Source organism: Saccopteryx leptura, chromosome X, assembly GCF_036850995.1.
Source record: "Saccopteryx leptura isolate mSacLep1 chromosome X, mSacLep1_pri_phased_curated, whole genome shotgun sequence".
Lineage (NCBI taxonomy): Eukaryota > Metazoa > Chordata > Mammalia > Chiroptera > Emballonuridae > Saccopteryx > Saccopteryx leptura.
Genome location: NC_089516.1, coordinates 35,265,227 through 35,278,960, shown reverse-complemented (window position 1 = coordinate 35,278,960; position 13,734 = coordinate 35,265,227). Strand labels below are relative to the sequence as shown.

Sequence of the window (13,734 nt, the reverse complement as noted above, 5' to 3'; positions counted from 1 at the left end):
GGCTTCGCCCATGTTTTTTTTGTTTTGTTTTTAATTTTATTTATTGATTTTACGGAGAGAGGAGGGGAGAGAACAAGAAGTATCAAGTCATAGTTGCTTCACCTTAGTTGTTCATTGATTGCTTGTTGTATGTGCCTTGACCGGGCAAGCCCGGGGTTTTGAACCCACGACCTCAGCATTCCAAGTCAATGCTTTATCCATCGCGCCACCACAGGTCAGGCCTTCGCCCATGTTTTAATCTTTCTGTTTTAAGATTACAGGAGTGGTAGTTGAGACTGGGTATAGTGGAGTGCCTGGAGAAGGCACGGAAGCGCTATGTCCTTTCCGAATACTTTGCTTTATATATCTCTTTTATCTGGCTATTCTTGAATTGTGCAAGAGGGGTGATGCCGGCAATTCAGATGTGTCAAAGAGAAAGAAGCTGTAAAATGAATGGCTCTGATTGCAGCAGAGCAATGCCCCAGATGGGCAGAGCATCGCCCCCTGGTGGGCGTGCCAGGTGGATCCCGGTCGGGCGCATGCGGGAGTCTGTCTGACTGCCTCCCCGTTTCTGGCTTCGGAAAAATACAAAAAAAAAAAAAAACAAACAAAAAAACCCAAAAAACTTTTTATTTTGGAATAATTACAGACAGTTGCAGTTCTGTTCATCTTTGAATCTTCTCTTCTTGCTGGCTGTAAGGCCAGTGGCCACCACTGTGGCCATGCAGGTGCAGGTTCACATTGGATTTGAGCAGATGGTAAAGGAACCGTGGAGCCAGAAAATGGAGAGCCGTTCCGTTTATTAAAGTCTCGTAAGGGCGGAAAAGCAAACAGGCAGGGAAGACCGTTTCCCTCTCACTCAAGTCTCCCAAGCCCCTCAACACTTCGGGCTCACTCGACTCACAGACCCCCCTGCCCCGCCTCAGCAGGGTTCCCTCGCCCCTCAGCACTCTCTAGCAAAACAGGCCAGGTGGAAATCCCTCTTCTTCAGCAAACAATCTGCGGTTTGCAATCTGCCACCCTGAGGGCAAGCACCCGCAGCCTTCCATAGACTATACACACATGGCGCTGCCCCAGTACAAGTGAGCAAACCTAAAAAAACACTTGCTACAAACTTGTTGGCCCAACACTGATCCCATCTTTATAGTGGTTCTTTCTCTCCAGATTATTATAGTACTTTCTATATTCTGGCTGTCCATTTCAGAAGTCCTCAAGGGTTTCAACCTTTTCTTGTTTCTGCTGACATAAGTACAGGGCTCCATTTCCTTATGTCTGGTGATCTTTGTGAGGGCTTTTTGGTTAATCATCATCTTAGATGAACTGGGAGGCCTAAACTGAGCTTCCTTTTCTCTTAAGGATTTGCTTTTTCACTTCTGCCAGGAGCACCACTGCCCTGGATCCACTTTACTTTTTCCACCCAGGGTCCCAAGCTCAATCTAGGTGTTTCCCTTCCCACCTCTCATAACACCTGGTGCTCGTGGAGGTTTGCTGGGCCCTTCAGAGACCTTCTCCCTCCTGGGAAGCAGGCCCGGGAGGACTTAACTTCTACTTCCTTCTCCCTACTTTGCTAGCTTTGGGTTTTGAAGCAAGTCCATTAGCCTTGCTCTGCCTCCTTTTCAAAATGATATTCCTTTCACAAGGTTGTTATGGGGATTACAGTGTGATAAGGTGCCAAGGAACTGTAAAACTTAGCATTAATAACGCCATTTTAAAGAGGAAAAGTCAGGCCTCTTACCCCCTCCTTTCTGTGGAGAAAGGAAAGAGAAGAATGCAGGAGCTTCCTGGCTTGCAAGGGCAGCTGGGTCAGATAAGTCATAATTTAACTACAGAGCAAGGAAGATGGAACTTATCTGAGAATCCCTTTTCTTCTCTTTTCTTAAAAGCCTTTAGGAAAGAATGTTTCTGTACCCTAATTAAGAATCCCTACACTCTGACTCACCCTCCCATCCTAGTCATGAGAGTCACTTACACCTCTGGACAAAGGGATCACAAACCCCTCCTTACCCACCCCAACCAATACTTGATTGTGTATAAAAGCAGGCTCAGAACTGTATGATTGCCTACAAGATTTGGGATTGTGCCCATGTAGCTAGCCGGCTAATTAATAAACTCCTCAAAAATTCACCTGGACTTGGTGTGTTTGTGGAACTCACAGGTTACATTACAACAATGACTGAAGTCGATGACTGGTGCAATGAGAGCTTGATAACCATCTGTTCAAATGCTCTGGATGAACCCAGAGCTCTTTTTTTTTTTTTTTATTTTTTTTTTTTATTTATTCATTTTAGAGAGGAGAGAGAAAGGAAGAGAGGGAGACAGAGAGGGAGAGAGAGAGGAGAGAGAGAGAGAAGGTGGGGAGGAGCTGGAAGCATCAACTCCCATATGTGCCTTGACCAGGCAAGCCCAGGGTTTCGAACCGGCGACCTCAGCATTTCCAGGTCGACGCTTTATCCACTGCGCCACCACAGGTCAGGCCCCCAGAGCTCTTAGGGTCCAGCTCTCCTGTCCAGCAGGTTACCTCCCATCTCCCCCTTACAGAGAGGCCAGAGGTAAAACAGCACAACACAGATGCTTTATTGTTTACAAAACATGGAAGCCCAGCCCCGGGGGACTCGAGTGATGCTAGGGGCACAGAAGGGATGGAGAATTTGGTGGGTCCCAGCATGGGACAAGTGGCCAGGTCTCAGGCCCTTGCTGAGGGCCCCACTTCTGGCAAAGGGCCGCTCTTCTGCCTGCAGCTTGGGCCCAGGCCCTGCCCAGGCTCCCAGGCCTGCGGGAAGCTGTGCAGAAGGAAGCAGTGACTGAAGGCCATCTCCGGTGAGGTGGTGAGCAGCTCCAAGCCAATGGACTTTCGGGCCCCTTCACCAGCCCCAGCCTAGTCACCCACCCAGCTTCAGCTACCCCCTCTTCAGACACCAGCCTTGGAGAGAACACATGAAGGCAAAAAGGAAGGAAGCTACTGTCTAAATTTCTTCCTTCCTTTGTGGCCAAGTGGGAGGAGCAGCTGTGATCCTTCCTCCAACCGGAGAAGCACAGAGGAGCTGGAACACTCCCCAGCTAGGAGAGGGCACCTTATCTGAGCTCAAAGCATCAGTCCATTTCCCAGCCCCAGCTCTGTGCAGGGGCGAGAACCCAAGGGCAGCACTGGGAGCCTGGCAGGTAGAGACTGGGTCCCACAGCTGCCTCTTTCCCAGGCCCGAGACAGCCAGGGCACGGTCTGGGCAGGGCAGGACCTATCTCCCTGGGCAGGGCAGGACCTATCTCCCAGGTTGCAGGTGGTTGTGGAGCTGCTCCGCCTGGGTCTTCAGGCGCTGAAATTCCTCTTGAATGAAGTCAGTCAGGGCTTTGCGCATCTCCACCTGAGGGGAAGGCCTGGGGCTGACCTCTAGCCCCCAAGGAGCTTTTCCAAGGGGCCTGAGGGGCCCTGGGAGGCCAAGGGCGCTGGGAAGGGCGGAAGAAAGCCGAAAGAGGGCAGGGGGCCGCCTGGGGAAACTCACAGTGGACTTTTTCTCTGCCCGGAGCCGCTCGAGCACAGGCAGCACACTGAAAGGCTTCCCTATTAGCACGGTGATTTTCTGCGGGGAAACCAGCCACCAGGTGACAGGAACAGAGGGAGTGTCCAGAGCCCCAGCCCCACTGCCCTGGGGAGCCAGAACTCGAGTCCTGCCCCTAACCTGCTATGTGCTCCTTCTGGCCACTCTCCCTCCTGAGAAAGAGACTCCGTGGCATCCAAGGGCCATGCCAGTCCTATGGTCTATGCTCTAGATGTCCTGTCCTGTCCTAACCCCAAGGACCACCCCTGCCATGGCCTGGTTTCCTTTGCTCTCCTTCTACGGTGCTTGGTGCCAGAAAGGCCCTCTCCTGTTCCACACGGTCCCCCTGCTACAGCCTCAAGCACAGATCCTCCTGAATCTGGCCTCAGTAATGCTGAGTGGGCGACAAAGGCAGATGGCAGGCAGGCAGGCAGGCAGGCAGGAAGATGAAGGTCAGCAGCCCCTACATACCTGTCCAAAGCGGGGCAAGTATGGTGGGTTGTTAGGAAGGACATCGTTCATTCCTGCAGCACAGCGAACAGAAGGCTGAGAAGCAGGCATGGGGTGGAGAAGGGCAGCCCTGGGCCCCTTACCCCAGGCACCCTCCCTGCCACCCAATGGAAACTGCCTCAAATACTAAGGAAGCGCCTCTCCCTGCCTCCATCCCCAGACCGCAGGCTTGCCCCGAGAGGGAGGCTCACCAACATGCCACAGTGGCAGGATGATGGGGTTGAGACGACACTCGGCGATCAGGCGCCCAATTCCTGCCCCGCGGAGAGGCAAAAATGTTGGGCAAGCAAAGCTTCAGTGGTAGCCTCCAGCAGGACCCACCCTGCCCTCCCCCAGTTAAAACCCGCTCCCCTAAGTGGAACAAATCAATGTTTCTTTCTCCCTCTCTCTCTAAAATCGATAAAATTAAAACCTAGCTCCTCTGGGCCAGCACTTGTTCCGGCACCTGTCCCTTCCATTCCCCATGTCCCAGGGGCCAACAGAGCCAGAGAGGCCAGCTGTCCTTACCCCACTTGAAACGCAGGAACTCGGAACTCATGTTCACTTTTCCTGGGTTGGTGAGGGAGACAGACGTGAGTGAGGCTTTGGAGGGGATGAGGTCTTGCCCATATTCCTGGGGGCATTATGACCCTGCCAGCCCCACTGACCTTCTGGGAAGATGTGCACCCAGTCCCCGTGGTTGAGCTTCTCCAGAATAAAGTCCATTCCCTTCTGGTAAACACCGTCTCCTGCCAAGAAAAGGCCTCTTCCCATCACTCTCCATTCTCCTGGGGCCCCTCCTCGCCTTTCCCTCAGAATGAAGCAGCAATGCAGGACCTTCCTCTTCCTCACTGCACCATCCACACAGATAACCTCCAAAGACTGTCTCTTCTGAGCCTGCTCAGCCCTGGCTGCACCACTTCGTGGCCCTTGACGTCCTTTGTGCAGTAATACCCTCTAAACTTCTAAGTGCCTGCCGTGTGCAAACCAGTACGGTCATCTCAAACTGTCCGGTACTGAAATTCTGCATTTGACAATTCCTCACTGACCTCCAACCTCCCTTTTGCCTGTTGGTCCCACCAGAGCCTCATCCACCGAGCCATTCAGCCACAGGCCATATATCTGCAGCACAGCTCCTGGCAAACCCCCAACCCATGCCGGCCTTCTCCTCCCTCCCTCCCGAGCCAGGCTCTTGGAGACTTCTTTCTCCCTGTGATAAGCCACCCTGGGGTGAGCCATCATCTGCTGCTCCTGGCCGGGGCAAACCAAATCTACTTAACACTTCCAGCCTCATTTGGGCCCCAGATTCTGGACAGCAACCATTGCTTGGGGTGTCGGCCAGGCCAGTTCCTGCAGCCACCCACTCCTCCTCTCAGGCCTCCCAGCCCTGCCTGCACCCTCAGCCTCCTCCATCCTTCCCTCCTTCCTTACAGGGCTCCCCACGAAAATTAGACTCTCCGTTTGATGTAACATGGTGCTGTGAGTCAGGAAAACCTCAAACTTGCAAGACTGAAACCAGCGGAGTTGAGCTGCCTCCAATGCTAGCAACACTTGCCTTGGAGATGTCCTGTGACCATGACACTGAACCCAGGTGGCCCAGAGGTCAACAACAACACAGACATGGACGCTCCATGCTCCATGCTAGCTTTTTTTTTTTTTTTTTTTTGTATTTTTCTGAAGCTGGAAACGGGGAGAGACAGTCAGACAGACTCCCGCATGCGCCCGACCGGGATCCACCCGGAATGCCCACCAGGGGCTACGCTCTGCCCACCTGGGGGCGATGCTCTGCCCCTCCGGGGCATCCCTCTGCCGCAACCAGAGCCACTCTAGTGCCTGGGGCAGAGGCCAAGGAGCCATCCCCAGCGCCTGGGCCATCTTTGCTCCAATGGAGCCTTGGCTGTGGGAGGGGAAGAGAAAGACAGAGAGGAAGAGGGGGGGCGGTGTAGAAGCAAATGGGCGCTTCTCCTATGTGCCCTGGCCGGGAATCGAACCCGGGTCCCCCGCACGCCAGGCCGACACTCTACCGCTGAGCCAACCAGTCAGGGCCCATGCTAGCTTTTAAATTTGGAGCCACGGGGAGACAATTCATGACCACACACAGTAAGAATCTCATTGGCCTTATCCATACAGTGGATAGAGGATAGAGGATAGAGAAGGGGGAAGCTGAGGTGTGGGGTAAACAATCATTTTAGCAAGTAAGGAGTAGGTGAGAGCTACATCACAGAGGGAGAGACCCACACTGGGACTATCTCAGACCAATGCACTGAGAAAATGGACTTTTAACCTGTTCTCTGCAAGGCTGGGTCTTTGGAAGGTGCTAGTTAAGGCTCCAGGAGTCTCTATCTAATTCAAATGGGCACCTGGCCCAGCAGCTCCTCAGGGACTAGAGTTGGGGAGCATGGGGAGAAGGGCAGTTTCCCTCCTTGGGATTGCGTTATCTGGCAGAGGTGGGCTTAAGAGGTATCGGCTCCTTCTCTACTAAAACCCACTGGTGCAAACAAGCCATCCAGCTTGAAGTCAAAGTTTTGAAACAACGCTATGCTTCTGGAGCCATAACGTCTAGCTTTTGCAAATGCTGTTTCTACTCACTTGCAGAGCTTGTACAAAATCACCCCAATATTTCATGTTACCTCGCAAAACTTATGCTTGGGGGCAGGGAATTTTTTGGGAAAGCAGAAGCCAAGTGTGCCAGAGACTTGCTTTGTTTCAATACATTAGATCTTTGCTGTCCATCAAATGCATTTGATTAAAGGCATGTATGTCTCTGCCCACTTTTTCTCACCAAAGGTGTTTAGGATTAAGATTTTGCTTTCTAGCCTCATCAGGCAGTGGCACAGTGGATAAAGCATCAACCTGGGATACTGAGGACCAGGTTCGAAACCCTGAGGTTGCTGGCTTGAGCAAGGTCACGGGTTTGGCTGGCACCTCCCTTCCCATCAAGGCACATATGAGAAAGCAATCAATGAACAACTAAGTTGCCACAATGAACAATTGATACTTATCTTTCTCTAAAAAAAAAAAAAAAAAAAAAAAAAGATTTTTGCTTTCTCACTGTTGCAAATTGATGCTTCATGCTCCTCCCCACCTTTCTCTCTTTCTCAAACAATTTATTGTGAAATAAACCTTAGACCAGGGGTCTCAAACTCAACTCAGCATGTGGGCCGCAGAGCAAGATCACAGCCGTTCCGCGGGCCGCACTAGGTCTACAAAAGGCAACTGTTACGCAACACTTTTCTCACTGCAGTTGAAAACAAAAAAAAAAATCAGTACAACAAGCACAATCGTACATGCAGTTTACTCAGTGTCACAAAACGACCAGAAACTGTAGTTCGCATCACAACTGCTGTTAACTAAGCTAATATCTCGCTAGGATGCTAGAGAAATGAAAAATACAAGTAGGCCCCTAGGCTTACTTAATTTTATCCAAAATATTTTGAACTTCGTGGATTAGTCTGCGGGCCGCACAAAATTGTTCGGCGGGCCGCATGCGGCCCATGGGCCGCGAATTTGAGACCCCTGCCTTAGACGCAGGTGAAACAGAATGAAACAAGAAGTGGACACAGGATGTCTCTGTCTGAGGTTGCAAAAGGGAGGAACTGAGACTCAGGGATGGGGGTACAAGAGCAGAGCCCCATCTCTCAGAACAGGGTGTAATAAACAACTCCACTATCACCAGCCATGACACTGCAGCCTCTGTTTGTGCTGTAGAGAAATGAAGCAGCCTCCGAAAGCAGCAAGAAGAGAAAGCGTGGCCCTGGCTGGTTAGCTCAGTCGGTTATGAGCGTCGTCTGGAAAGACCAAGGTTGCAGGTTTCATCCCTGGTCAGGGCACACACGGGGAGCAACCAGTGAATAAAGGACTGAGTGGAACAAATAAATGCTTCCCTTCCCCCTATCCCTCTCTCCCTTACTGTCTCTTAAAAAAAAAATTAAGACCTAGCTGAATAGCTTGGTTGGCTGAAGCAATCACCTGGAGCCAGAGGTTGCCGGTTTGATTCCCCACACAGGGCATACAGGAGCAGCTCCACGTTCCTGTCTCTCTAGGCAGCTGTCTCTTGGGAGTAGTCTGAGGATTTGGAGGCGTGGGTGCTGCAGTTTTTGATTTATTTGAGGTTACTTTATTGGATTTTACCATGTTTTACTTTGACCAACTAGAAATTTTAAAACTCCCCCTTGACACCACTAACACCATTTGGTTACTTCTTTTTTTTTTTTAACAGAGAGAGAGAGAGTCAGAGAGAGGGATAGACAGGGACAGACAGATGGGAACGGAGAGATGAGAAGCATCAATCATCAGTTTTTCATTGCAACACCTTAGTTCAGGGGTCCCCAAATTTTTACACAGGGGGCCAGTTCACTGTCCCTCAGACTGTTGGAGGGCTGGACTATAAAAAAAAAAAACTATGAACAAATCCCTATGCACACTGCGCATATCTTATTTTAAAGTAAAAAAACAAAAACGGGAACAAATACAATATTTAAAATAAAGAACAAGTAAATTTAAATCAACAAACTGACCAGTATTTCAATGGGAACTATGGGCCTGCTTTTGGCTAATGAGATGGTCAATGTCCGGTTCCATATTTGTCACTGCTAGCCGACACGCTTCCAGAGCCACGTTGTATACGTCCCAGGTCACTGGAAGTAGTATTGTATGTGAGTGCCGCCACGCTTTGCGGTGCCGCCACATACAGTAGTACTCCAGGAGCACCTCTCACTGACCACCAATGAAAGAGGTGCCCCTTCCGGAAGTGCAGCGGGGGGCCGGATAAACGACCTCAGGGGGCCGCATGCGGCCCGCGGGCCGTAGTTTGGGGACCCCTCCCTTAGTTGTTCATTGACTGCTTTCTCATATGTGCCTTGACCATGGGCCTTTAGCAGACCGAGTAACCCCTTGCTCAAGCCAGTGACCTTAGGTCCAAGCCGGTGAGCCCGCACTCAAGCTAGCAACCTCGGGGTCTCAAACCTGGGTCCTCCGCATCCCAGTCCAACGTTCTATCCACTGTGCCACCGCCTGGTCAGGCCATTTGGTTACTTCTTCCTCATGACCAACCTCTGGCAGGAGTAGCCACACCTGCTGCCTCCTATCTCCTCCCCCCCTCCAGCCCCCAGAAGCTCCTGAGGCTTTGGTTCCTGTTTCCTTGGTGACACAGCTGTCCTTTTGTGCTCTGAGGTGCTGTCCTGGGCCCTGCTCTTCCCCTCTGCAATCTCACCTGGTTGTAGTTGAGTCCCCAGAACCTTTATTCCCAACCATTCTTCTGAGTTCCAGAACTGTATACCCCCTTCCTCTGGAACTGCTCCCTTCCTTGAGTGACAGGCTCCTCAGATGAAACATATGCAAAATGGGACTCCCCTCCCCTTCCAACCCCCTCATCCCATCCTCCAAGTGGCTCAGTATCACCAGATGTCACCTAGTGTCATCTTTGAGTTCTCTTCCTAGCCCTCTCCCACATCCAATCTATCAACAAGTTCTGTCAACTCTAACTCCATAGCATATCCCAAAGCAGTCCCTTTCTCAGGCTCTCCAGTGACTTCCAGAGGACCAGCTACAAGTGACAGCCCCTAGCCAGGCTTGCTGCCTCCACCCAGCCCTGCTCCCATCCACCAGCAACTCTGTGACTAGTGAGTGTGCTATCTCTCTGAACCAAAAACAGAAACACATCACTACACTGATGAGAGAACAGAGTCCAATATTTTTTTTAGTGAGCAAGACAGACAAGAAGGGAGAAAGATGATAAGTATCAACTCATGATTGCGTCACTCTAATTGTTCATTGGTTGCTTGGCGGGGGGGGGGGGGGGGGGCTCCAGCCAAACCAGTGACCCCTTGCTTAAGCCAGCGACCTTAGGATTCAAGCCAGGACCTTGAGGTCACGTCTATGATCTCACACTCAAGCTGGCAACCCGTGCTCAAGCCGGATAAGCCCACCCTCAAGCCAGCAACCTCGGGGTTTCAAACCTGGGTTCTCAGTGTCCCAGGTCAATGCTCTATCCACTGTGCCACCGCCTGCTAAGGCCAGAGTCCAAAATTCTTTTTTTTTTTTACAGCGACGGAGAGTCAGAGAGAGAGACAGGAATAAGTAGACAGGGAGAGAGATGAGAAGCATCAATTCTTCATTGTGGCAACTCAGTTGTTCATTGATTGCTTTCTCATATGTGTCTTGACCGGGGGTTACAGCAGAGCAAGTGATCCCTTGCTTCCTTGCTCAAACCAGAGACCTTGGGCTTAAGCCAGTGACCATGGGGTTATATCTATAATGCCACATTCAAGCTAGCGACCCTGCACTCAAGCCGGCGACCTCAGGTTTTGAACCTGGGTCCTCTGCATTCCAGTACAATGCTCTATCCACTGTGCCATTGCCTGGTCAGGCCAAAATTCTTAACATGATTATTCTAGAGCCTTTATATTCTACCTACAACCTGCATTTTCTACCTTTATCAATTACCTCTCCAGTGCCTGGCACATGCTTCCCATGTCTAGAAAGCTTTTCCTTTCATACTCTGCCTGGAAAAATTCTACTTTCCCAGAGGAAAGAGCAACCTGGACTTGAAACCTGGCTTTGTCACCCCCACCCAGTGACCTTGGGCCAGCGGCTTATTCCCTCCGAGTCCCTTCATATGGAGAATCAGAACCAAAATGGCCCCTAACTCCTGAGGCTCTTGGAAGGTGCTGAGTAGTCATTCAATGTTACACACACCTCACTCCACACGATGTTTGTTCTCTCAAGCCTCCTAGCACATGCCACTGCTATCACAGACCCAGGACACCACATTGCCACCAGTGAGTCTCTTAGCAATGTCCTTGAGAAAAGGAGCTGTGGGTAATGCCTCCTTGAATTCTAATGTCAGCTCCAGGTTCATCCAATTCTTGGGCAGTCACAAAGAATTGAGCACTCGCCAAGAAACCATCACTCATGCCCCAATGGAACCGAGCCTCATGTTCATAGGGCAGTACTCCCTGGCTCTCCTTGCTCCAGGCTGCCTGACCCACCTGGGTCCCTCTACTCCCAGGGTTGCCAAGCCAGTGGCACTGGCCACCAGACTCCCTGCCCCACAAGAGCCCAGAGAATTCTGCAGAAGAGCCTCCCTGCCCCCCACTGGCCCACCAGGTGAGGTGGAGCAGCTCACCTCGGCATACAGGCACGCATTTGCCCAAACTGAAAAAGTAAGAGTGTAGCTCCTTGGTGAAACAGATGTCTGCAGCTGCAGGAGTCCTGGAGTGGGGACAGACACAGTCATCCCTGACATCCCTGGACCTGTTTCCCAACCATTCCCCCCACTATGATGCCTGACATCATCACCAGCAATGTGGAACAGAGGCACAAGACGACCTGCAAGGGCCCCACCCCATGCCCTGCCTGGACTGCTGGACGCCACCTCCTGGGCAGGGCAGGAGGAGGGCAAATCTGGGCAGAGACAGGTGAGGATTGCCGGGCCAACTGGGAGGGGCCCATTCCTCCTCACCAACGCATCAACTTCAGGTTCCAGATGTGGCGGAGTTTCAGGATCCCTAGAAAAGAAGAAGAAAGGCTACATGTCCCAAATTACCTTACTCCTAGGGAATACCTTTTTCTGTCACCGCATTTCAAGGAATGGAGAATAAGGGCAGCAGCACTACCATTTCCCTATGGCTCCAAGTGGCACCTTCCAGACCCTTGGTCTGGACCCTCAAGTTCTTGCTGGCTCCTCACTCTCTCTCACTCCTCATATCTTATTAGTCACCATGTCTGGTTTGCCAGCTCCCCCCAAATTTTTTTAAAGACTTTATTTACTTATTTTTAGAGAGAGAGAGAGGGAAGGAGCAGGAAGCATCAACTCCTGTATGTACCTTGACCAGGCAAGCCCAGGGTTTTGAGACAGCGACCTCAGAGTTCCAGGTCAATGTTTTATCCACTTTGCCACCACAGGTCAGGCTCCCCAAAATATTTTGATGCTGCATATTCTTCTATAATTTTTTCTCCAGTCTCACGGCTACCACCCTAGTCCAGGCTTCTGGAATGCTCCAAAGCCTCCTTCCGGCCTCCTGGGATCTGCCCACGGCACCATTCTCTGCCCAGCAGCCAGGGTAAGCTCTGAAATGCTTCAATTTGACCAGGTGGTTTCCCACGAACACTAGGATAGTCTTTTTTTTTTTTTTTTTTTACAGAGGCAAAGAGTCAGAGAGAGGGATAGATAGGGACAGACAGATAGGAACGCAGAGAGATGAGAAACATCAATGATCAGTTTTTCGTTGTGGCACTTTAGTTATTCATTGATTGCTTTCTCATATGTGCCTTGACTGTGGGCCTTCAGCAGACCAAGTAACACCTTACTTGAGCCAGCGATCTTGGGTCCAAGCTGGTGAGCTTTGCTCAAACCAGATGAGCCCGCGCTCAAGCTGGTGACCTCAGGGTCTCGAACCTGGGTCCTCTGCCTCCCAGTCCGATGCTCTATCCACTGCGCCACCGCCTGGTCAGGCTCTAGGATAGTCTTAACATCCTGCGTTCAGCAGTGAAAGCTCTGGACATCCCTCTGCCCAGCCATTTGGGTTATTGGAGCCAAGCAGCTCCCTGTGAAGTCAGTAGAGCAGGAATTTGTAGAAGGAGAACCAGGCTCCCAAATAAGGCTGAAGGGTACACACCCAGCCTGGGGCAAAGCTGGAGCCAGCACATAGGTCTCCCAGCCCCTAGCCCAGTTTCCTTGACAGATCTTTGATTTGTTCCTAAGACTCCAAGACTCTGTGGGACCTTCAAAAACTTAGAGAATGAAATGTTCCACAGGCCTGTTGCAACAGACAGAGTAACTGTCAGACCTGGCCTTGCAGCCGTTGCCTCACTTCCTCATTCCCTCCAAGTTTCTGAGGTCTCTCCAAATCACCTTCTCTGAGGGGATGAGGAAGGGGTCACAAATCAAACTTTCGCTGCTAGGGCTGGACGCCAAAGAAACTGTAACATCAGGGCTATGTGAAGAGCCCAGTGAGAAGTTTGTTCTGCTTTTGTTTGACTCTTTCCCGCCCTCTCCCTGCCTCCCTGTGCCCAGCACACTGGTCCAGTACCCCAGAGATGAGGGTCATCCATGCAGGACTGGTGATTGGAGACAGTGATGAGGGGAGTGGCCGGGCCTCGGTTCTCGATGAGCTCATACAGCACCTCCTTGTTGTAGACGGTGAGGTGGTTCATGTACTCTGGGAGGGAGAGAAAGACTGTGGGGGTCTTGGCCTCCTTCTCCCCTGGGGCCCAGGGGTCCCCCCCAGCCAAGCCCACTCACTGGTCCAGAAGCAGCTGTAGGTGCCCACCAGGCCCATCACGACGCTGCTGGCCAGGGTCCAGGTGAACCGCGGCACCGCGGGGAACGGCCATTTCACATGTAGGGGCATCTCCCCGCTCTCCACCGCTCTCCACCGCTCCCGCGGCCCGGCCGCTCCGCTGCCACAGGGCAGTCTGTGGGGCCGCTCTAAGTCTGTGTCATCAACCGTTCCAGAGCCCGATCCTTAATAGGCTCGCGCCACAGACACGCGCCGCGACTCGATGCGACCGGGGACTCGACCAAGGTCACCTCGCGGGGCAGGCCAGAGCCTGGCCCGGCCCCGCTCTCGCCACGGACGAGCCGCCACTGTGATCAGGAGCCGGGAACCGCGGTGAAGAACAAGAGGAACTAGCGGGGACAGCCGCCTGCCCCACGCACCCACCCGCGAAAAAGCGAGCCGGCAAAAGCCCCACGCTTCTCTGTCGCCTGTCGCAAAACGCGCTCCGGCCG

General features: G+C 52.0%; 1 protein-coding gene across 5 annotated transcripts; it reads right to left on the bottom strand.

Annotated features, from left to right (window-relative positions):
- Positions 1-2,529: 2,529 nt before the first annotated feature.
- TAFAZZIN (tafazzin, phospholipid-lysophospholipid transacylase) lies at positions 2,530-13,734 on the bottom strand. Of its 5 annotated transcripts, none has more exons than XM_066356637.1 (10): positions 13,246-13,734; positions 13,034-13,180; positions 11,464-11,509; positions 11,128-11,213; positions 4,670-4,750; positions 4,530-4,571; positions 4,214-4,276; positions 3,984-4,036; positions 3,477-3,554; positions 2,530-2,899 (listed from the first exon to the last, which is right to left on the bottom strand). In XM_066356637.1, the coding sequence occupies exons 1-10, from the start codon at positions 13,352-13,354 to the stop codon at positions 2,888-2,890; spliced, it is 717 nt and encodes a 238-aa protein (XP_066212734.1). In that variant the 5' UTR covers positions 13,355-13,734; the 3' UTR covers positions 2,530-2,887. The 5 variants fall into 5 exon arrangements, with proteins under 5 accessions (XP_066212734.1, XP_066212731.1, XP_066212732.1 ...); XM_066356634.1 differs by lacking the exon at positions 2,530-2,899 and adding an exon at positions 3,231-3,338; XM_066356635.1 differs by lacking the exon at positions 2,530-2,899 and adding an exon at positions 3,231-3,338 and having other exon boundaries at positions 13,034-13,162.